This window comes from Pseudophryne corroboree, chromosome 3 (assembly GCF_028390025.1).
Source record: "Pseudophryne corroboree isolate aPseCor3 chromosome 3, aPseCor3.hap2, whole genome shotgun sequence".
Classification (NCBI taxonomy): Eukaryota; Metazoa; Chordata; class Amphibia; order Anura; family Myobatrachidae; genus Pseudophryne; species Pseudophryne corroboree.
Window position 1 is genome coordinate 711,520,868 of NC_086446.1, and position 22,381 is coordinate 711,543,248.

General features: G+C 44.9%; 1 protein-coding gene across 1 annotated transcript in view; it reads left to right on the forward strand.

The window, feature by feature from the left end:
• Positions 1-10,529, forward strand: part of LOC135056671 (alpha-2-macroglobulin-like) — a 331,440-nt gene extending 320,911 nt beyond the window's left edge. The window contains exons 34-36 of the mRNA XM_063962121.1: positions 4,960-5,062; positions 7,032-7,073; positions 10,195-10,529. Coding sequence (XP_063818191.1) covers positions 4,960-5,062; positions 7,032-7,073; positions 10,195-10,202 — 153 coding nt within the window. The 3' untranslated portion in view covers positions 10,203-10,529. The remainder of the gene's footprint in view (positions 1-4,959; positions 5,063-7,031; positions 7,074-10,194) is intronic.
• Positions 10,530-22,381: the final 11,852 nt, after the last annotated feature.

Below are 22,381 nucleotides of genomic sequence, written 5' to 3' on the forward strand. Positions count from 1 at the left end.
AGTGCCTCCATCCTCATGTGAAGCTGAACCACTAGCCATGAACATAGGCCAGGGCCTCAGCCGTTCCTTGCCACTCCGTGTGGTAAATGGCATATTGGCAAGTTTACGCTTCTCCTCCGACAATTTTATTTTAGGTTTTGGAGTCCTTTTTTTACTGATATTTGGTGTTTTGGATTTGACATGCTCTGTACTATGCCATTGGGCATCGGCCTTGGCAGACGACGTTGCTGGCATTTCATCGTCTCGGCCATGACTAGTGGCAGCAGCTTCAGCACGAGGTGGAAGTGGATCTTGATCTTTCCCTAATTTTGGAACCTCAACATTTTTGTTCTCCATATTTTAATAGGCACAACTAAAAGGCACCTCAGGTAAACAATGGAGATGGATGGATACTAGTATACAATTATGGATGGACTGCCGAGTGCCGACACAGAGGTAGCTACAGCCGTGGACTACCGTACTGTACTGTGTCTGCTGCTAATATAGACTGGATGATAATGAGATGTAGTATGTATAAAGAAGAAAGAAAAAAAAAACACGGGTAGGTGGTATACAATTATGGATGGACTGCCGAGTGCCGACACAGAGGTAGCTACAGCCGTGGACTACCGTACTGTGTCTGCTGCTAATATAGACTGGTTGATAAAGAGATGTAGTATGTATGTATAAAGAAGAAAGAAAAAAAAACCACGGGTAGGTGGTATACAATTATGGACGGACTGCCGAGTGCCGACACAGAGGTAGCTACAGCCGTGGACTACCGTACTGTGTCTGCTGCTAATATAGACTGGTTGATAAAGAGATGTAGTATGTATGTATAAAGAAGAAAGAAAAAAAAACCACGGGTAGGTGGTATACAATTATGGATGGACTGCCGAGTGCCGACACAGAGGTAGCTACAGCCGTGGACTACCGTACTGTACTGTGTCTGCTGCTAATATAGACTGGATGATAATGAGATGTAGTATGTATAAAGAAGAAAGAAAAAAAAACCACGGGTAGGTGGTATACAATTATGGATGGACTGCCGAGTGCCGATACAGAGGTAGCTACAGCCGTGGACTACCGTACTGTGTGTGCTGCTAATATAGACTGGTTGATAAAGAGATGTAGTATGTATGTATAAAGAAGAAAGAAAAAAAAAAACACGGGTAGGTGGTATACAATTATGGACGGACTGCCGAGTGCCGACACAGAGGTAGCTACAGCCGTGGACTACCGTACTGTGTCTGCTGCTAATATAGACTGGTTGATAAAGAGATGTAGTATGTATGTATAAAGAAGAAAGAAAAGAAAAACACGGGTAGGTGGTATACAATTATGGATGGACTGCCGAGTGCCGACACAGAGGTAGCTGCAGCCGTGGACTACCGTACTGTACTGTGTCTGCTGCTAATATAGACTGGATGATAATGAGATGTAGTATGTATAAAGAAGAAAGAAAAAAAAAACCACGGGTAGGTGGTATACAATTATGGATGGACTGCCGAGTGCCGACACAGAGGTAGCTACAGCCGTGGACTACCGTACTGTGTCTGCTGCTAATATAGACTGGTTGATAAAGAGATGTAGTATGTATGTATAAAGAAGAAAGAAAAAAAAACCACGGGTAGGTGGTATACAATTATGGACGGACTGCCGAGTGCCGACACAGAGGTAGCTACAGCCGTGGACTACCGTACTGTGTCTGCTGCTAATATAGACTGGTTGATAAAGAGATGTAGTATGTATGTATAAAGAAGAAAGAAAAAAAAACCACGGGTAGGTGGTATACAATTATGGATGGACTGCCGAGTGCCGACACAGAGGTAGCTACAGCCGTGGACTACCGTACTGTGTCTGCTGCTAATATAGACTGGTTGATAAAGAGATGTAGTATGTATGTATAAAGAAAAGAGAAAAAAAACCACGGGTAGGTGGTATACAATTATGGATGGACTGCCGAGTGCCGACACAGAGGTAGCTACAGCCGTGGACTACCGTACTGTACTGTGTCTGCTGCTAATATAGACTGGATGATAATGAGAGGTAGTATGTATAAAGAAGAAAGAAAAAAAAACCACGGGTAGGTGGTATACAATTATGGATGGACTGCCGAGTGCCGACACAGAGGTAGCTACAGCCGTGGACTACCGTACTGTGTCTGCTGCTAATATAGACTGGTTGATAATGAGATGTAGTATGTATAAAGAAGAAAGAAAAAAAAAACCACGGGTAGGTGGTATACAATTATGGACGGACTGCCGAGTGCCGACACAGAGGTAGCTACAGCCGTGGACTACCGTACTGTACTGTGTCTGCTGCTAATATAGACTGGATGATAATGAGATGTAGTATGTATAAAGAAGAAAGAAAAAAAAAACCACGGGTAGGTGGTATACAATTATGGATGGACTGCCGAGTGCCGACACAGAGGTAGCTACAGCCGTGAACTACCGTACTGTGTCTGCTGCGACTGGATGATAAATAATGATATAAAAAATATATATATATCACTACTGCAGCCGGACAGGTATATATTATATAATGACGGACCTGCTGGACACTGTCTGTCAGCAGAATGAGTTTTTTATTTTATAGCATAAAAAAACACCACACAAGTCACACGACGTGTGTTTAACTTTTACAGGCAGACATTCACAATACAATATAGTATACTATATACTGGTGGTCAGGTCACTGGTCAGTCACACTGGCAGTGGCACTCCTGCAGAAAAAAAGTGTGCACTGTTTAATTTTAATATGTACTCCTGGCTCCTGCTATAACCTAACTGCTCCCCAGTCTCCCCCACAATTAAGCTGTGTGAGCACAGTCAGATATTATACATAGATGATGCAGCAGCACACTGGGCTGAGCACAGATATGGTATGTGACTGAGTCACTGTGTATCGTTTTTTCAGGCAGAGAACGGATTATATTAAATAATATAAAACTGCACTGGTGGTCACTGGTCAGTCACTAGTATAACTAACTAATACTATCAGCAAAATTCTGCACTCTCTGTCTGAGTACTCCTCCTAAGCTCCAGTAAATGAAGTGTCACTGTCTCACTCTGTCACTAGTATAACTAACTAATACTATCAGCAAAATTCTGCACTCTCTGTCTGAGTACTCCTCCTAAGCTCCAGTAAATGAAGTGTCACTGTCTCACTCTCACTCTCCTATCTATTTCTTCTCTAAACGGAGAGGACGCCAGCCACGTCCTCTCACTATCAATCTCAATGCACGTGTAAAATGGCGGCGACGCGCGGCTCCTTATATAGAATCCGAGTCTCGCGATAGAATCCGAGCCTCGCGAGAATCCGACAGCGTCATGATGACGTTCGGGCGCGCTCGGGTTAACCGAGCAAGGCGGGAAGATCCGAGTCGCTCGGATCCGTGTAAAAAAAGCTGAAGTTCGGGCGGGTTCGGATTCCGAGGAACCGAACCCGCTCATCACTAATATTTATCAAGGGGACCAGACCATGTACTCATTAATGGTTAGCCAAGCCTCTAAGCAAGGGCCCCTACACTGCATTCCCCCGGTGGGCCCTTCATGCCCCAGTCTGACACTGGCTGACCCGGTGTTGGCTTACGGTTCCTGAGACAATTGCTATGTGACCCCTATTTGTCCTGTGTGTCTACCTCACCTCTCTTACTTTATGTATTGTGTTGCAATTTTGACAATCTAAATATATTAATTGTCTTTCACTAGTAGCATACATTATAAATACATCAGGTTGTAACATTTTTAATGCAGCTTTAAATGTTTAGAATGCATTGGTGTAATGTAGATGTAGGAAACCATGAGAAACCATTCATTTTTAATAACATTTTCAGTTACTAATTAAAGTCTGTTAGCAATTAAGAAATGTTATTAGGCCCTGAATCAGGGTATGTATTGTGACTGCCAGTCAGCATACCGACGCCGGCATCTCGGCAGTGGAATGCTGGCTGGGGGGAGGGAGGGCATGGGGGGGTTGGGGGGGGGGGGGGTGCGAGCACAACAAGCCCAACAAGCCCCTTGCAGGCTCGCTGCTCTCGCCACGATGTGGGCTCGGTGGTGACCTATGGTCGCCACAGGTTCTGTTCCCACTCTGTAGGTGTCGTGGGAATAGTCCCTGCTAGCATTCCGACTGTCAGGATTGTGAGGGTGTGGGACGTAGGGAGAGGTAATGTGACCAGCGGTCTCCCTAGACATAATATTATCATGTCACTGCCCCCTTCATGTTAGGGCCTCTGACTGCCAAAGCAGCACCAGCCTCACCCACCTTTCTCCACCACCACAATTTACTGACCATTGTCCCATCCTCCCTCACCAGTTACAAATTAAAAAAAATAAGTAATAATGACAAACACAAAAGAATCAACTGGACTCATCTGGCCATCAGCCTAGCAGGGCTCTCATGTAACTGAGCATGCTGTGTCAGGCCCCCAGCAAGTGTCTCACGTGCCTGCAACTACCACTCAGAATCAGCCCTATGGGGTCTATGTACTAAGCCTTGGAGATAGATAAAGTGGAGAGAGATAAAGTGCCAGCCAATTAGCTCCTAGTTGTCATTTTGCAAACACAGCCTGTAACGTGGCAGGTAGGAGCTGATTGGTTGGTACTTTTGCTCCATCCACTTTATCTCTCTCCAAGGCTAAGTAAATAGACCCCTTTGATACAGTTATATTATGCTTTGCTACGTTTTATATGATACCATGGGGTAGACTGTCTAAGGAGTGGTTTGTAAAACCCACTGATCCTTGGTGACTTTTACTGATAGTTTCAAAATGCTAATAGGAGTGAATGCTAAACGCACCTGGTTTATCACTTATTTCAAGCGCTATGTTAAGTTCATCAGTGAGAGTCAGTTATAAGAAGCTTTGACAAACTGCCCCTTTATAAATCTATTCCCAGGTCACCCTCTTCTCCGCCAAATCAACATTTTTGTTAAACCTGATTTTATTCATTGTATTATTTTTTAACTCTTTAGGTAGGAAGTAGCCCCCAACTCTTCACATTTGGGGTTACACAGGATATTAAAGTTAAGGATCTAAAACCAGCAACCGTGAAAGTGTATGATTACTATGAGACAGGTAAGATAATCTACCTATAATAATGCTGTAATAATGAGATGCTTCTCAGGGGGAATTTTTATTCTGGTAATGGCCACGTCTCCTTAATAATAAAATAAACATACTATGGGTAGTAGAATTGAAATACTTTATACATTTTATTAATACACTCCACATTTATCCTGTCATTGGCCCTCATTCCGAGTTGTTAGCTCGCTAGCTGCTTTTAGCAGCATTGCACACGCTAAGCCGCCGAATTGCGAACAAAAGATTAGCAGAATTGCGAATAGAAATTTCTTAGCAGTTTCTGAGTAGCTCCAGACTTACTCCTCCACTGCGATCAGTTCAGTCAGTTTCGTTCCTGGTTTGACGTCACAAACACACCCAGCGTTCGCCCAGACACTCCCACGTTTTTCCCAGAAACGGCAGCGTTTTTTCGCACACACCCATAAAACGGCCAGTTTCCGCCCAGAAACACCCACTTCCTGTCAATCACACTCCGATCACCAGAACGATGAAAAATCTTCGTTAGGCCGTGAGAAGAATAACAAACTTTTGTGCTAATTTACTTGGCGCAGGCGCAATGCGAACATTGTGCATGCGCAGTTTGCGACTAATCGCTCCGTTGCGAAGAAATCTAACGAGCGAACAACTCGGAATGAGGTCCCTTGTACAGAATGCATATACAGTATAGGGAAGATTACATAATTAATAAAGACATTTAACTATCCATAACTCATTAAGGGGCAGATTTAACAAGTGATATTCTTATAACTTATTACGAATGTTAAATGGTGTTCCAGCCAATCAGCTCCTGTCATTTTTTAAACACATGCCAGGAGCAAATTGGCTGGAGCACCACTTATCATTCATAATGATAGAGAACAAGAATGTAAGTCTTTGTTAAATCTGCCCCAAAGGGAGATATTTGAGATTAATTGGGGATACTGTATGTTCCATTTTCTATATCACTCATAACTATAGGACCAGACTTAGTACATAATTGTAACAGCTATTGCTAAATAAAAGAGGTAAATATAAGGAAGAAAAAATAACTAACATTTCTTTCTTTTTAAAAAATGTTTCTATATTTTAACTAAATATTTTTCGGTGTCACAGTAATTATGGGGGATACACTCTCTTTTAAATGACTTTATTAAAGGTTACATTTTATCAAACAGAGGATACCTACAGTACACGATAAGAAACAATGAATTAATATAAAAATAAATTGGGGTCAAAACTCCACCTCGTTTCTCCTAGAGTGTGTCATTACATTCACCTTTTTCCCCATTCTTTTTTATTGGATAATGAAATGTTACATTGCAGAAATGGACTGGGGCTAAAACTCTGTCTGGCACAGGAATAGGGGCATGGCCACGGGATAAGGGGTATCACAGGGGTCTTCCAAGAATCCCAGGGTATGGCTCTTGTCTAAGCATGTCGGCCAAACAAAGAACAGTGAAGTGGAGAGTCTCAGACAGGCCTCCAGACAGCCAGACCATCCAATTGGACCATCAGTCCTCCTGGCATTAACCTAAATTGGCAGGTGACCAGTCTGGCTGTGTTACTTTGTAGGAAGACTTCTTGTTGGGTGCTACATCTGATAATCTGAAGCTCCTTCATTTTCCAAATATTGCAAACGATCTCATAAAGAATTATTGCCATGCTATTCCCATAGTAAGGGTGGTCTTCAGTTTGCCGGCTGACAGGATCCTGGCGTACAGTATACCGGCGTCAGAATCCCGACAGCTGGCATACCAACACTTTTTCTCCCTCTTGGGGGTCCACGGCCCCCCTGGAGGGAGAATAGAAAGTGTGGTGCGCATAGCACGCCACCGTGCCCACAAGGGGCTCATTTGCGCTCGCCCAGCTGTCGGTATGCCGGCGGTTTGGGATTCTGGCGCCAGTAGTAATTTAGTGCTCTACTACACATATATAGAATAACAGGATTGCATGGAACTGAAAGTTTTTTATTCTTATCTTCCAGATGAACAAGCAATAGCAGAGTACAGCCACCCTTGCAGTACTGGTAAGAGACTCTCAGCTGCTACTTTTTCTTTTTGCTTTTTTTTTCTACAGTCGGGAAACCCATTTTATTTTGAATTTTGTATGAATATTGTTTGAATGTCCATTGCCCATACAATTTACACAGCAAGAAGGGTTTGTGAATTAAATTGTTTTATAGGGAGGCATTCTTTATGCCAGATGCTGGAATCACGACATCTGGTGAAATATGCCACCACCCGATAGGGAATATAACAGTGGCGTGCGGTGAGGTCAGTGGCTGGTGAGGCACAGCATCCATAATGTATGCCGAGGCCCGCCGTTGACCCCTACCACCACCGAGCTGATGCCCTCTACCGCCCCACAAACCGATGCCCACTACCACCACAGTAGCCAATGTCCTACAAAATCGCCACCACCAACCACCCTGGCCTCCTTGCCACTAATTTGCCTCTCGGTCCGATGCAGCCACCGCCAATGCCCGCAGCCTGCCTAATTAAACTTGCGAAGAGCAGGCAGCTAATATATTGTCAGTTTTATCAAATAAAAAATAAATATTATGGAGAGGGTGATGCCAGGGAAAGAAGGACATCGGCAGGTGAAAGACAGAGGGTGACACTGACAGCATTGGGTGACGGAGAGGGTGACACCAGGGAGAGGGTGACACTAACAGAATTGGGTGATAGGGAAAGGTTGACGCCGGGGAGAGGGTGACAGCAGTGGGTGACAGAGAGAGGGTGACACGGACAGCATTGGGTGACAGGGAGAGGGTGACAGAGAGAGGGTGACACTGACAGCATTGGGTGACAGGGAGAGGGTGACGCTGGGGAGAGGGTGACAGCAGTGGGTGACAGAGAGAGTGAAGCTGGGGACAGGATGACAGCAGTGGGTGACAGAGAGAGGGTGACACTGGGGAGAGGGTGACACTGACAGGATAACAGGGAGAGTGTGATGCCAGGAAGTGGGTTACATGGAGAGGGTACTAGTGAGAGCACATAAAAAAATACAACATAAACATTACAGCCTGGGTCCGCAGAACAGCATGAGTGAGCTAATACCATGTCACACTGAAGTCACTCTTCCTTGCCAACCCGCACCCACCATCGCAGCCGGTAAGAGAAGCGGAAACAACAAACCTGCTGTGGATCTCCTCATCCTCCAGCATAGCAGAGCTGCTCAGCCAGTACCGCGCTGGCCGGTGAGTGCACTGCAGGCTGCGGGGATGTAGGTCGCAACAGGGTTCCTGGAAGTGCTGCCGGAGCAATTGGGAGAGGAGAGAGGATCGCGGCCCCTCCTCCCCCTCGGGTCGGACTGCAAGTACTCAATATGGCAGCAGCTGCCACCTCAGCCTGTCAGCAGGCAGGTGTTGCCCCCTCCTCCTATCCCTCATGTATGTGTATATACTATGTGAGTGTATGTACACACAGTCCAGGTATGGGTGTTGCTGAGGCGTTACACTGTTAGCTGAGACCCCAAAACGTTGAAGGAATAAACTGCTCTATATTACATGCTGCAGAGCTGTGGTCTTGCCTCAGCAACACCCATACCTGGACTGTGTACATACACTCACATAATATATACTACACATACATGAGGGATAGGAGGAGGGCATAGATAGAATACAACAGAGCAACCCCCCCTCCCCCCCCCTCCCCCTTAGCTTACAATGGCTTCCAGCATCCCCTCTCTATAGCACCCTGCCTGTAATACACTGCACATACCTGTACCGCCCCGGAATCCTACACTGGCCAATCACATCAGTCTCTGTGACAGGGGCGTGCTTTCATATGGGCTGACAGCACGCCCCTGTCACAGAGGCACTTCTTTAGGTGCCGCTTCAAGGGCTTTTTTTAATGGGATTCTGCTGCCTTATGCTTGGCCCCACCCCCCGTATCCTGCCCCTTTACATTGGCAGCGGGAGGCACCAAAAGCTGTGCCTCCAAACACATTGAGAACAGAGATATAAATGATTAAAATAATACAAAGGCTAAAGTATATTGTATTTTATTAATCCTTAATGACAGGGGAGGCACTGCCTCCCCTGCCTCCCCTGACTGCACGTCCCTGGAATATAACCCTGTCGCCACTGGTCCCGAAACGTGGGGAGCGCACCGAGCCCACCTGGGGACACTCTGCCCTTGCTGCTGATATTTTTGCTGTTGGGATCCCGGCTTTGGTCTCCTGAATTCCAGGATACCGAAAGCCGGGATATCATACTGAATCCATTTTATATCCTGTCTATAGAAATCAAACAAGAATTGATGAGTGAGATTCATTTGAAAACAAGTGGTTTTATATTATGTGCATTCCTTAACCAAAATGTTTTTGTATTTCGTCTACACCAGCTGTAATTTAAAAAATATATATATTTTGCTTCTTAGCTTCCATATCCTACATCATCCCAACTCCTCTTTGTTGTAATGAGACTGTAACATAATTTTTTTAACTGTAAATCAAAAGCTAAAGGGATTTATTTTTTTCTTTTAACTAACACCACATAGAAATATTTTGTGTCTCATGTTGAGAATGGTGGGGGTTAAGTAAAGCAATTTTTTTTCTCAGACACTCACTGTGATAGATAAGTGGGCCTCATCCTCTGCAATTTTAAGGTACATCTGGTGGATGAGCCCTACACATTCTCCACAGTGAAGTGGTTAATGGGGATGCGGTTATGTGACCAACGATCACAATACTGGCACCGTCATCCCGAACAACTGATTAACCCTCCAGTCAGCATGCTGACCAACAGGGACTATTTCCACTCATGGGTGACCACGACACTCATAGAGTGGAAATAGAACCTATGGCAAGCACTGCAATCCACCAAGCCTACTGCAAGGACCCTCGGTGAGTGCAGCGGGCCCGCAAGGACTGGAAGGACCCCCTGCTTCCCCGCACCCTCGCCCAGTGTTTGCCGTGCTGCCGATTACTGCTGATTGGTCAGCACAGCAGGACCCACCACCAGCAGCTCCAGACAATAACAGCCACTGGGAAAGTGTTAAACCACACACATATTTCATGACAGTTCAATCATGACATCAACCTTCAGCCACCAAATGTGATAACCACCCTTGATAACAGGTTTACAATATGTCTGACAATATTCTGCCACTAACTCTGATATTCTATTTCTCTTTGGTTTCTAGCTGACTAACTGTTCGTTACCATCATCAGTTTTCTGATGCACAAAGGCCTGACTGTATGAGTACCCGAGACCCAGCACTGCGAACTCTATACTCTGATACACAGTCACTATAGCAAGAACCAAGAAACAATAAAATACCATTTGCAGCATGTCTAACAGTTTCTCTATGCTTTCCCACCCCCACCCCCTCTCTGTTCCTTCTTTATAATGCTGAAGGCATAAGCTTTAGATGCAGCAGAGTCTGCATATGGATGCAAGAATATACATTTTTTGTTCTGTATGGAAAAATTGTATTTTGTGTTAAAAAATAACAACAGAAATATAACTTTAACTCTACGTGTACTGTGTTACTTATTTCTTATGTAAAATGTAAATATACAGATCTGCTCTATTGTTTTATTTTTTTATTTTTTTAAGGAATATCAGTCTGTCCATTTTAATTTACTAGAATGAGTGGCTAGTATAGTATAAAGTTCCCAACATGTCGACATCCTTAATCATAATTAACAACCACTGAACTGGTTGCTTCTAATAAAGGAGTAATTTGGTAAAATAATAGGGCCATTGACAATTAAAAACAACCATCTCCATTGATGAATATCCCATGAGGCAACTAGGCCTTCCTCAATAATATCTCTGTGTGATAAGACAAAAAGACCCTTACACATTACACAAACTTACAAGACGTGATAGTGGGGAGCTGTTCATTTGTGCACAGATCTCTCTTAATAACTGCTGCAAACAGAAGGGTTCCACCCCAGAGTCCCCTGTTACCTGAAACAATGTTGACACTCTAGAATTTGTTATGTACAATACCCCGCTGGGTTCATGGGTGTTTAGATATAATGTACTGTATATATATATATATATATATATATATATATATGGTTGTGTATGTATTTTATAGGTTTGTTGTAGGCTTGGGTTCTACAGGCATTCATGGGTGAGTGAGCCGATGCCAAGGATATGTAGCTGCAGATACTGTGGGGATCTGGGAATAGAGTAGGCTATCAACCATCAACGGTTACAAACCACTGATGGTTTAATTACAACATTAGATAGTTTTGCAATTAATGGAAGAGAACTATTCGTTCTCCACCATCAATGATACAGTGCTCCTCCCCCCCAGTTGGTGCCAGGACACAAAGCCTAGCCCCGAAGCACCCATGAAACCCTGTTCCCAGGATCTGATTGGCCATCAGACTTTCAGTGAAAGAGTAAAGATGACCATTGGTGAGTAAAACCATTGATGGTGCTCCATTGCATAATTTGCTACCATCGATGGTCGCTCATAGTTTCACTATCAATTGTAACCATTGATGGTGAGCACACTGATGACCATTTCTGCCTGGGTAAAATCTGGCGCTGCTGGGAAAAGAAGCTGGGCTTCAGAGAGACACGGCAGTGGTGACTGACAGCCATGGGAGCTGTGCAGAGCAGCGGTTGTAGAGGCAGCCCAGCAGAGAGAGAGTAGAGCTGTGCAGGTGCTGATCGGCAGAAGAGGTAAATGAATCTCCTACACTCAGGGTCTAATTCAGACATGATCGCTAGGCTGCGTTTTCGTACAGCCTGCGATCAGGTCTAAACTGCGCATGCATATGCCCTGCAATGCGCATCGCACGGGTACAAAGCGGATCGCCGCTCAGCTATGGATTTGTGCAGAGAATCCATCCGCACGGGCGTTTGCAAGGAGATTGACAGGAAGAAGGCATTTGAGGAGGCAACTGACCGTTTTCAGGGAGTGGCTGGTTAAACGCAGGAGTGCCTAAGCATTTGCAGGGCGGGTGTCTGACGTCAATTCCGGCCCCGGACAGGCTGAAGTGATCACAGCGGCTGAGTAAGTCCTGGGCTGTGCATGGACTGCACAGAATCAGTTTGTACAGCTCTGCTACACATGCGTTCGCACATTTGCACAGCTAAAATACACTCCCCCTGTAGGCGGCGACTATCTGATCGCAGCAGTGCAAAAATCACCTGCTAGCGATCAGGTCTGAATTAGGCCCTTAATACGTAGCTACCGATTTACACATTCATCCCCACAGCGTACAAATGTGCAGAGAGAGAGAGAGGCTCTTCCAAAAGTTAGTAAAGATCTTTTGTGCCACCTGGACAGCATAGCCTAGAACTGAAGAAAAGGTCTTCCTTCAGATTCTTGTTAGAGACAGCTGAGACTTGATAACATTAAAAAAAGAAAAGGAAAGAAATCTCTATTCTGTTAAGCTCCACCTTTGAAACTTATTTAACTTCATCCATCATTATGGCATGTGAAATTATTACTGATCCTAATTCAGACCTGATCGCTAAGCTGCGTTTTCGTACAGCCTGCCATCAGGTCTAAACTGCACATGCGTATGCATGCAATGCGCAGACGCGTCACACGGGTACAAACCGGGTCACCGCTCAGCGATGGTTTATGCAGAGAATCCATCCGCACGGGCGTTTGCAAGGAGATTGACAGGAAGAGGGCATTTGTGGGTGGCAGCTGACCATTTTCAGGGAGTGGCTGGATAAACGCAGGCGTGCCTAAGCATTCGCAGGGCGGGTTTTGGTTTTGGATCTGGGTGATTTGGGGAAAAAAATATAAAAACAGCTAAAATCACAGAATTTGGGGGTAATTTTGATCCTATGGTATTATTAACCTCAATAGTATTTATTTTCACTCATTTCCAGTCTATTCTGAATACCTCACAATATTGTTTTTAGGCCTAAAAGTTGCACCGAGGTGGCTGTATGACTAAGCTAAGCGACACAAGTGTGCGGCACAAATACCTGGCCCATCTAGGAGGGGCACTGCAGTTGCAGACAGGATGGCACTTTTAAAAACTAGGCCCCAAACAGCACATGATGCAAAGAAGAAAAAGAAGTGCAATGAGGTTGCTGGATGACTAAGCTAAGCGGCACAAACACCTGGCCCTTCTAGGAGTGGCACGCAGTGGCTAAATGTCGAAAGTGGCCAACAATTTTTCGGGCCACCGACCTCATCTCCTGCATGTCCCTGTCAAAATTCTGCACCACCAAATTAATTGTGTGCGCAAAACATGGGACGTGCTGGAATTTGCCCAGATGTACTGCACGCACAATATTGGTGGCGTTGTCTGATATCACAAATCCCCAGGAGAGTCTAAGTGGGGTAAGCCATTGTGCGATGATGTCCCTCAGTTTCTGTAAGAGGTTGTCAGTGGTGTGCCTCTTATGGAAAGCGGTGATACACAGCATAACCTGCCTAGGAACGAGCTTGCGTTTGCGAGATGCTGCTACTGGTGCCGCTGCTGTTGTTGCTGTGTGAGGCGATACATCTACTCAGTGGGCTGTCACAGTCATGTAGTACTTAGTTTGCGCTGCTCCACTTGTCCACATGTCCGTGGTTAAGTGGACACTGGGTGCAAACCACATTTTTCAGGCCACTGAGGACACTTTTCTAAATGTCCCTGTACAGTCCGGGAATCGCTTTCCTAGTGAAGTGGAATCTAGATGGGATACCAGGACAAAGTACCTCCATCAATTGTCTAAATCCCACTGCACTAATGGCGGACACAGGAGTAAATAATATACAGCACAGGACAGCATCACTGGACTTATATGGCAGCACCACTGGACTGGACTTATACGGCAGTACCACTGGACTTATACGGCAGTACCACTGGACTTATGGCAGCACAGGACACCGCCACAGGACTGTTGCAGCACAAGACAGCACCACTGGACTGGACTTATACAGCTGCACTGGACTTATGGCAGCACAGGACACCACCACTGGACTGGGCTTATAAATCAGCACAGGACACCACCACTGTGACTGGACTGATGCAGCACAAGACAGCACCACTGAAATGATGCAAAAGAGCAGGTCACCACCCCACCCATGCACTACAACACTTTCCTGCACAGACACTGAGGAGACACGTCCTCGCACTACCAGGGCCGGATTAAGCCTTCAGGGGGCCTGGGGTACTTTAGATAGGGGGGCCCTCTTATCAGAACTACCCCCCTGGTTATGTCCATTATGTGTGTGCCTGCTCCTCCCACCACAGCAATTCGATGTACCCACATCCAGAGCCAGATTTAGACCATCAGTGTAGGTCCCCCCTCCCTCAGCTGCATGCAGTTTCACCCACACACACATACTGCCCCCATAGCTGCACACATACATACTGCCCCCATAGCTGCACACACACTGCCTTACTGACATGGACACCTCTTACTGACAGATACCACTTACTGACATGTCACAGACACATCTTACTGATACAAACACTGACACACATACACTTAATGACACAGACACCGCTTACTGACACAAACACACTTTCTGACAGACACCCTTACTGACACAGGCAACACTTACTGACACAGACAAACACACCTTACTTACACACCACTTACTGGCATATGCATACTGAGAGCCACCCCTTAGTGATACAGATACAAGTTACTGATACAAACATTTACTGACACCCCTTACTGACACAAACACTTACTGAAACACACACACACTTATTGACACAGAGTCCACTTACTGACAGATATCCCCTACTGACACTATTTACTGACACATTATCATACATATTTACAGGCACACCTTACTGACACAGAGAAAACTTACTAACACAGATACCCCTTACTGACACACACAACACACTTATTCACACAGATACAACTGACTGACAGTCTGACATAGACACTACTTATTGACTTATACCTCTTACTGACGCACAAACCTACTGACATGCACACACTAACACAAACACACTTACTGACACAAATACACACACTGACACAAACACACTTACTGACATACACACTTCATGGCATACATTCACACAGAAGATGACATAGCCTTCATGATATGTCTCCCCCCCCCCCCCCAGCCAACTGCTGCACAGTGCACACTGAAACACATGCTACTGGTATCACTGTGTGTGGGATTGGCACTCGCCTTTTCAAAATCCAGATTTCTTTACTTGTTTGACCCTTGCCACTTTTTATCAGCTGCAGTCAGAGGTCTGTTCATTCTCTGCTTCAATCCGCTTGGTCTGTCTCTCTGATGGGAGTAGGTGTGGTCTGCTACTGGCTGCTACTGCTGTACACTGTACAGTAGCTGCGTAACCCTTCGTGCTGCCACTCAGCGATGCAGCGTGACTTCAGTGTGCAAGACAGCAGGGGGCGGTTGTGTCAGAGGCAGAACAGCTCTAGCTGGGGCAGTGGCAAACGCAAGATTTTCGTTGGGGGGTTTCCGTACATGTATGTACTGTATGCTTTTATATATATATATATATATATATATATATATATATTTCAACAAATGTACCGGCACTCCGAAAAAATCCGTTTCCTTTACTGCGGTGCCCTCCAGGTCAAAAACTGACAGACATAGAGTGAAAAAATGGCGGCACTCAAGCAGGCTTTATAAATGCAAAGAAAGTCCCTTTATTCGCCTACATGTTTCGGGGAAACTCCCCGTCCTCAGGGCTAGACAAACAATGAAACACCACATGTACAAAGTTTAAATACAACACAAATACAGACATCAACGTGAAGATTGTACTCACCTGTCCTCACGGCGCTACCATCCGCCTGCACACGTTGCGCATTTCCATGTCGCCGGGCTATGACGTCACAGTGCGCCGCGGGACGGGGAGATCGTCATGACAACGAGTGCATCACCAAAAGATCAATCAATACAGACTCCCATAAACCGAGTTGAATCTGAAAAACATAAACATAGATAAAACGTAGAACAACACATTTAAAATACATAAACATTGCTGTTTAAAGGGGAAAGTCCTAATAAATACGATACGATCGGTCACTTAAGTAGCATCTAATAGATCATAATAATAGTAAATTCATATAGAAGGGAATTTTTCATGATACTAAGAATACAATTATGCATGGTCTCCCTAACTGTGGACATTTCAGTATAACTTAGGGAGATAGAGGACTCAAAGGAAACACTGTAATCCCAAGTTTTCGTTCAGGCCACCAGGGGACAGTGTTCCTAATTTAAAAATCCAACGAGATTCTTTCTGTAGAAGTAATCTATCCCTATTGCCACCCCTCAGTGAGATGGGGGTATGGTCAATAAGGATAGCACGAATACTAGCCACCCCATGTTTAGCCATGAGACAGTGACGCGGAAAAAAAGGCTGGTCACTGGAACCCTTCTCAAAGGCTTTTTTAATAGCACTCCTATGGAGTGCCATCCTTTCTCGAAATTGTCGTATGGTCTTGCCTACATAGGCAAGACCACACGGACATGTAAGCAAATAAATTACATGTGTAGTGGTACATGTAAGGCGGTATCTAATCGGTATCTTCTGACCCGTTTGTGGATGATTAAAGGAAGTACACGTTTGTAAAGTATTACAAGTGGCACATCCTAGACACCTGTAACAACCCATTTTTGGTCTAAGAAAATGGGTTTGGTCACATCTAGCTATATCAGTGACATCCAGACGAACCACATGATCCCCTATATTATTGCCCCTAGTGTGGCTGGGCAGTAGTCTAGTATTAGAGAGGTTATCCAGAGCTGTCTCAGTTTGAATGATCGGCCACAACTGTTAAGCTTTATTTACTGACCGCTTTGAGCATGTGGTAAAGCGACTTACCCATGGTAGTCTATCAACTTTAGTGGTCTGATTAATTCTGGGATTTAGTAACTGCTGCCTAGGGATACGGAGAGCCGCCTCCTTAGATTTTTCCAGTTCCCTAATCGGGTAGCCTCTTTGGGCAAATCTCAACAACATTTCATCAAGGGCCCTAATGGTATCCAATGGATCTGACGTGATCCGTCGTACCCGCAAAAACTGCGAGTATGGCAAACCTTTCTTTAATGAAAGTGGATGAAAGCTTTGATAATTCAAGAACGTATTCCTATCTGTGGTTTTGACAAAAAGGGAAGTACTAAGCTGACCAGAGTTAAGGGTAATGGAGACATCCAGGTAATTGATTTGTTTGTCATCAATTACATATGTGAATTTCACCACATGTTCTGTCGCATTATGTTGATCCCACATCCTACCTGGATGTCTCCATTACCCTTAACTCTGGTCAGCTTAGTACTTCCCTTTTTGTCAAAACCACAGATAGGAATACGTTCTTGAATTATCAAAGCTTTCATCCACTTTCATTAAAGAAAGGTTTGCCATACTCGCAGTTTTTGCGGGTACGACGGATCACGTCAGATCCATTGGATACCATTAGGGCCCTTGATGAAATGTTGTTGAGATTTGCCCAAAGAGGCTACCCGATTAGGGAACTGGAAAAATCTAAGGAGGCGGCTCTCCGTATCCCTAGGCAGCAGTTACTAAATCCCAGAATTAATCAGACCACTAAAGTTGATAGACTACCATGGGTAAGTCGCTTTACCACATGCTCAAAGCGGTCAGTAAATAAAGCTAAACAGTTGTGGCCTATCATTCAAACTGAGACAGCTCTGGGTAACCTCTCTAATACTAGACTACTGCCCAGCCACACTAGGGGCAATAATATAGGGGATCATGTGGTTCGTCTGGATGTCACTGATATAGCTAGATGTGACCAAACCCATTTTCTTAGACCAAAAATGGGTTGTTACAGGTGTCTAGGATGTGCCACTTGTAATACTTTACAAACGTGTACTTCCTTTAATCATCCACAAACGGGTCAGAAGATACCGATTAGATACCGCCTTACATGTACCACTACACATGTAATTTATTTGCTTACATGTCCGTGTGGTCTTGCCTATGTAGGCAAGACCATACGACAATTTCGAGAAAGGATGGCACTCCATAGGAGTGCTATTAAAAAAGCCTTTGAGAAGGGTTCCAGTGACCAGCCATTTGCGCGTCACTGTCTCATGGCTAAACATGGGGTGGCTAGTATTCGTGCTATCCTTATTGACCATACCCCCATCTCACTGAGGGGTGGCAATAGGGATAGATTACTTCTACAGAAAGAATCTCGTTGGATTTTTAAATTAGGAACACTGTCCCCTGGTGGCCTGAACGAAAACTTGGGATTACAGTGTTTCCTTTGAGTCCTCTATCTCCCTAAGTTATACTGAAATGTCCACAGTTAGGGAGACCATGCATAATTGTATTCTTAGTATCATGAAAAATTCCCTTCTATATGAATTTACTATTATTATGATCTATTAGATGCTACTTAAGTGACCGATCGTATCGTATTTATTAGGACTTTCCCCTTTAAACAGCAATGTTTATGTATTTTAAATGTGTTGTTCTACGTTTTATCTATGTTTATGTTTTTCAGATTCAACTCGGTTTATGGGAGTCTGTATTGATTGATCTTTTGGTGATGCACTCGTTGTCATGACGATCTCCCCGTCCCGCGGCGCACTGTGACGTCATAGCCCGGCGACATGGAAATGCGCAACGTGTGCAGGCGGATGGTAGCGCCGTGAGGACAGGTGAGTACAATCTTCACGTTGATGTCTGTATTTGTGTTGTATTTAAACTTTGTACATGTGGTGTTTCATTGTTTGTCTAGCCCTGAGGACGGGGAGTTTCCCCGAAACATGTAGGCGAATAAAGGGACTTTCTTTGCATTTATAAAGCCTGCTTGAGTGTAGAGATGAGCGGGTTCGGTTTCTTTGAATCCGAACCCGCACGAACTTCACTTTTTTTTCCACGGGTCCGAGCGACTCGGATCTTCCCGCCTTGCTCGGTTAACCCGAGCGCGCCCGAACGTCATCATGACGCTGTCGGATTCTCGCGAGGCTCGGATTCTATCGCGAGACTCGGATTCTATATAAGGAGCCGCGCGTCGCCGCCATTTTCACTCGTGCATTGAGATTGATAGGGAGAGGACGTGTCTGGCGTCCTCTCCATTAGAATAGAGATAGATAGATTAGATAGAGAGAGATTGTGCAGAGTCGCAGACAGAGTTAGTTTACCACAGTCAGTGACCAGTGCAGTTGCTAGTTAACTTTTATTTAATATAATATATCCGTTCACTTCTCTCTGCTATATCCGTTCTCTGCCTGAAAAAAAAAACGATACACAGCACAGTCAGTCACACAGTGTGACTCAGTCTGTGTGCACTCAGCTCAGCCCAGTGTGCTGCACAGTCATCAATGTATAAATTAAAAGCTTATAATTAATTGTGGGGGAGACTGGGGAGCACTGCAGGTTGTTAGCAGGAGCCAGGAGTACAATTATATTAATTAACAGTGCACACTTTTGCTGCAGGAGTGGTGACCAGTGCCTGACCACCAGTATAGTATTGTTGTATACTACTAATATCTCTTTAAATATCAACCAGTCTATATTAGCAGCAGACACAGTACAGTGCGGTAGTTCACGGCTGTGGCTACCTCTGTGTCGGCACACGGCAGGCAGTCCGTCCGACCAGAATTGTATTATTTATTATTATATACCTACCACCTAACCGTGGTTTTTTTTTCATTCTTTATACCGTCATAGTGTCATCCTAATTGTTACGAGTATACTACTATCTCTTTATCAACCAGTGTACAGTGCGGTAGTTCACGGCTGTGGCTACCTCTGTGTCGGCACACGGCAGGCAGTCCGTCCGACCAGAATTGTATTATTTATTATTATATACCTACCACCTAACCGTGGTTTTTTTTTCATTCTTTATACCGTCATAGTGTCATCCTAATTGTTACGAGTATACTACTATCTCTTTATCAACCAGTGTACAGTGCGGTAGTTCACGGCTGTGGCTACCTCTGTGTCGGCACACGGCAGGCAGTCCGTCCGACCAGAATTGTATTATTTATTATTATATACCTACCACCTAACCGTGGTTTTTTTTTCATTCTTTATACCGTCATAGTGTCATCCTAATTGTTACGAGTATACTACTATCTCTTTATCAACCAGTGTACAGTGCGGTAGTTCACGGCTGTGGCTACCTCTGTGTCGGCACACGGCAGGCAGTCCGTCCGACCAGAATTGTATTATTTATTATTATATACCTACCACCTAACCGTGGTTTTTTTTTCATTCTTTATACCGTCATAGTGTCATCCTAATTGTTACGAGTATACTACTATCTCTTTATCAACCAGTGTACAGTGCGGTAGTTCACGGCTGTGGCTACCTCTGTGTCGGCACACGGCAGGCAGTCCGTCCGACCAGAATTGTATTATTTATTATTATATACCTACCACCTAACCGTGGTTTTTTTTTCATTCTTTATACCGTCATAGTGTCATCCTAATTGTTACGAGTATACTACTATCTCTTTATCAACCAGTGTACAGTGCGGTAGTTCACGGCTGTGGCTACCTCTGTGTCGGCAGTCGGCAGGCAGTCCGTCCATCCATAATTGTATTATTATTATAATATATACCACCTAACCGTGGTTTTTTTTTCATTCTTTATACCGTCGTCATAGTGTCATACTAGTTGTTACGAGTATACTACTATCTCTTTATCAACCAGTGTACAGTGCGGTAGTTCACGGCTGTGGCTACCTCTGTGTCGGCAGTCGGCAGGCAGTCCGTCCATCCATAATTGTATTATTATTATAATATATACCACCTAACCGTGTTTTTTTTTTCATTCTTTATACCGTCGTCATAGTGTCATACTAGTTGTTACGAGTATACTACTATCTCTTTATCAACCAGTGTACAGTGCGGTAGTTCACGGCTGTGGCTACCTCTGTGTCGGCAGTCGGCAGGCAGTCCGTCCATCCATAATTGTATTATTATTATAATATATACCACCTAACCGTGGTTTTTTTATACCACCTAACCGTGGCAGTCCGTCCATAATTGTATACTAGTATCCAATCCATCCATCTCCATTGTTTACCTGAGGTGCCTTTTAGTTCTGCCTATAAAATATGGAGAACAAAAAAGTTGAGGTTCCAAAATTAGGGAAAGATCAAGATCCACTTCCACCTCGTGCTGAAGCTGCTGCCACTAGTCATGGCCGAGACGATGAAATGCCAGCAACGTCGTCTGCCAAGGCCGATGCCCAATGTCATAGTACAGAGCATGTCAAATCCAAAACACCAAATATCAGAAAAAAAAGGACTCCAAAACCTAAAATAAAATTGTCGGAGGAGAAGCGTAAACTTGCCAATATGCCATTTACCACACGGAGTGGCAAGGAACGGCTGAGGCCCTGGCCTATGTTCATGGCTAGTGGTTCAGCTTCACATGAGGATGGAAGCACTCAGCCTCTCGCTAGAAAACTGAAAAGACTCAAGCTGGCAAAAGCACCGCAAAGAACTGTGCGTTCTTTGAAATCCCAAATCCACAAGGAGAGTCCAATTGTGTCGTTTGCGATGCCTGACCTTCCCAACACTGGACGTGAAGAGCATGCGCCTTCCACTATTTGCATGCCCCCTGCAAGTGCTGGAAGGAGCACCCGCAGTCCAGTTCCTGATAGTCAGATTGAAGATGTCAGTGTTGAAGTACACCAGGATGAGGAGGATATGGGTGTTGCTGGCGCTGGGGAGGAAATTGACCAGGAGGATTCTGATGGTGAGGTGGTTTGTTTAAGTCAGGCACCCGGGGAGACACCTGTTGTCCGTGGGAGGAATATGGCCGTTGACATGCCAGGTGAAAATACCAAAAAAATCAGCTCTTCGGTGTGGAGGTATTTCACCAGAAATGCGGACAACAGGTGTCAAGCCGTGTGTTCCCTTTGTCAAGCTGTAATAAGTAGGGGTAAGGACGTTAACCACCTCGGAACATCCTCCCTTATACGTCACCTGCAGCGCATTCATAATAAGTCAGTGACAAGTTCAAAAACTTTGGGTGACAGCGGAAGCAGTCCACTGACCAGTAAATCCCTTCCTCTTGTAACCAAGCTCACGCAAACCACCCCACCAACTCCCTCAGTGTCAATTTCCTCCTTCCCCAGGAATGCCAATAGTCCTGCAGGCCATGTCACTGGCAAGTCTGACGAGTCCTCTCCTGCCTGGGATTCCTCCGATGCATCCTTGCGTGTAACGCCTACTGCTGCTGGCGCTGCTGTTGTTGCCGCTGGGAGTCGATGGTCATCCCAGAGGGGAAGTCGTAAGCCCACTTGTACTACTTCCAGTAAGCAATTGACTGTTCAACAGTCCTTTGCGAGGAAGATGAAATATCACAGCAGTCATCCTACTGCAAAGCGGATAACTGAGTCCTTGACAACTATGTTGGTGTTAGACGTGCGTCCGGTATCCGCCGTTAGTTCACAGGGAACTAGACAATTTAT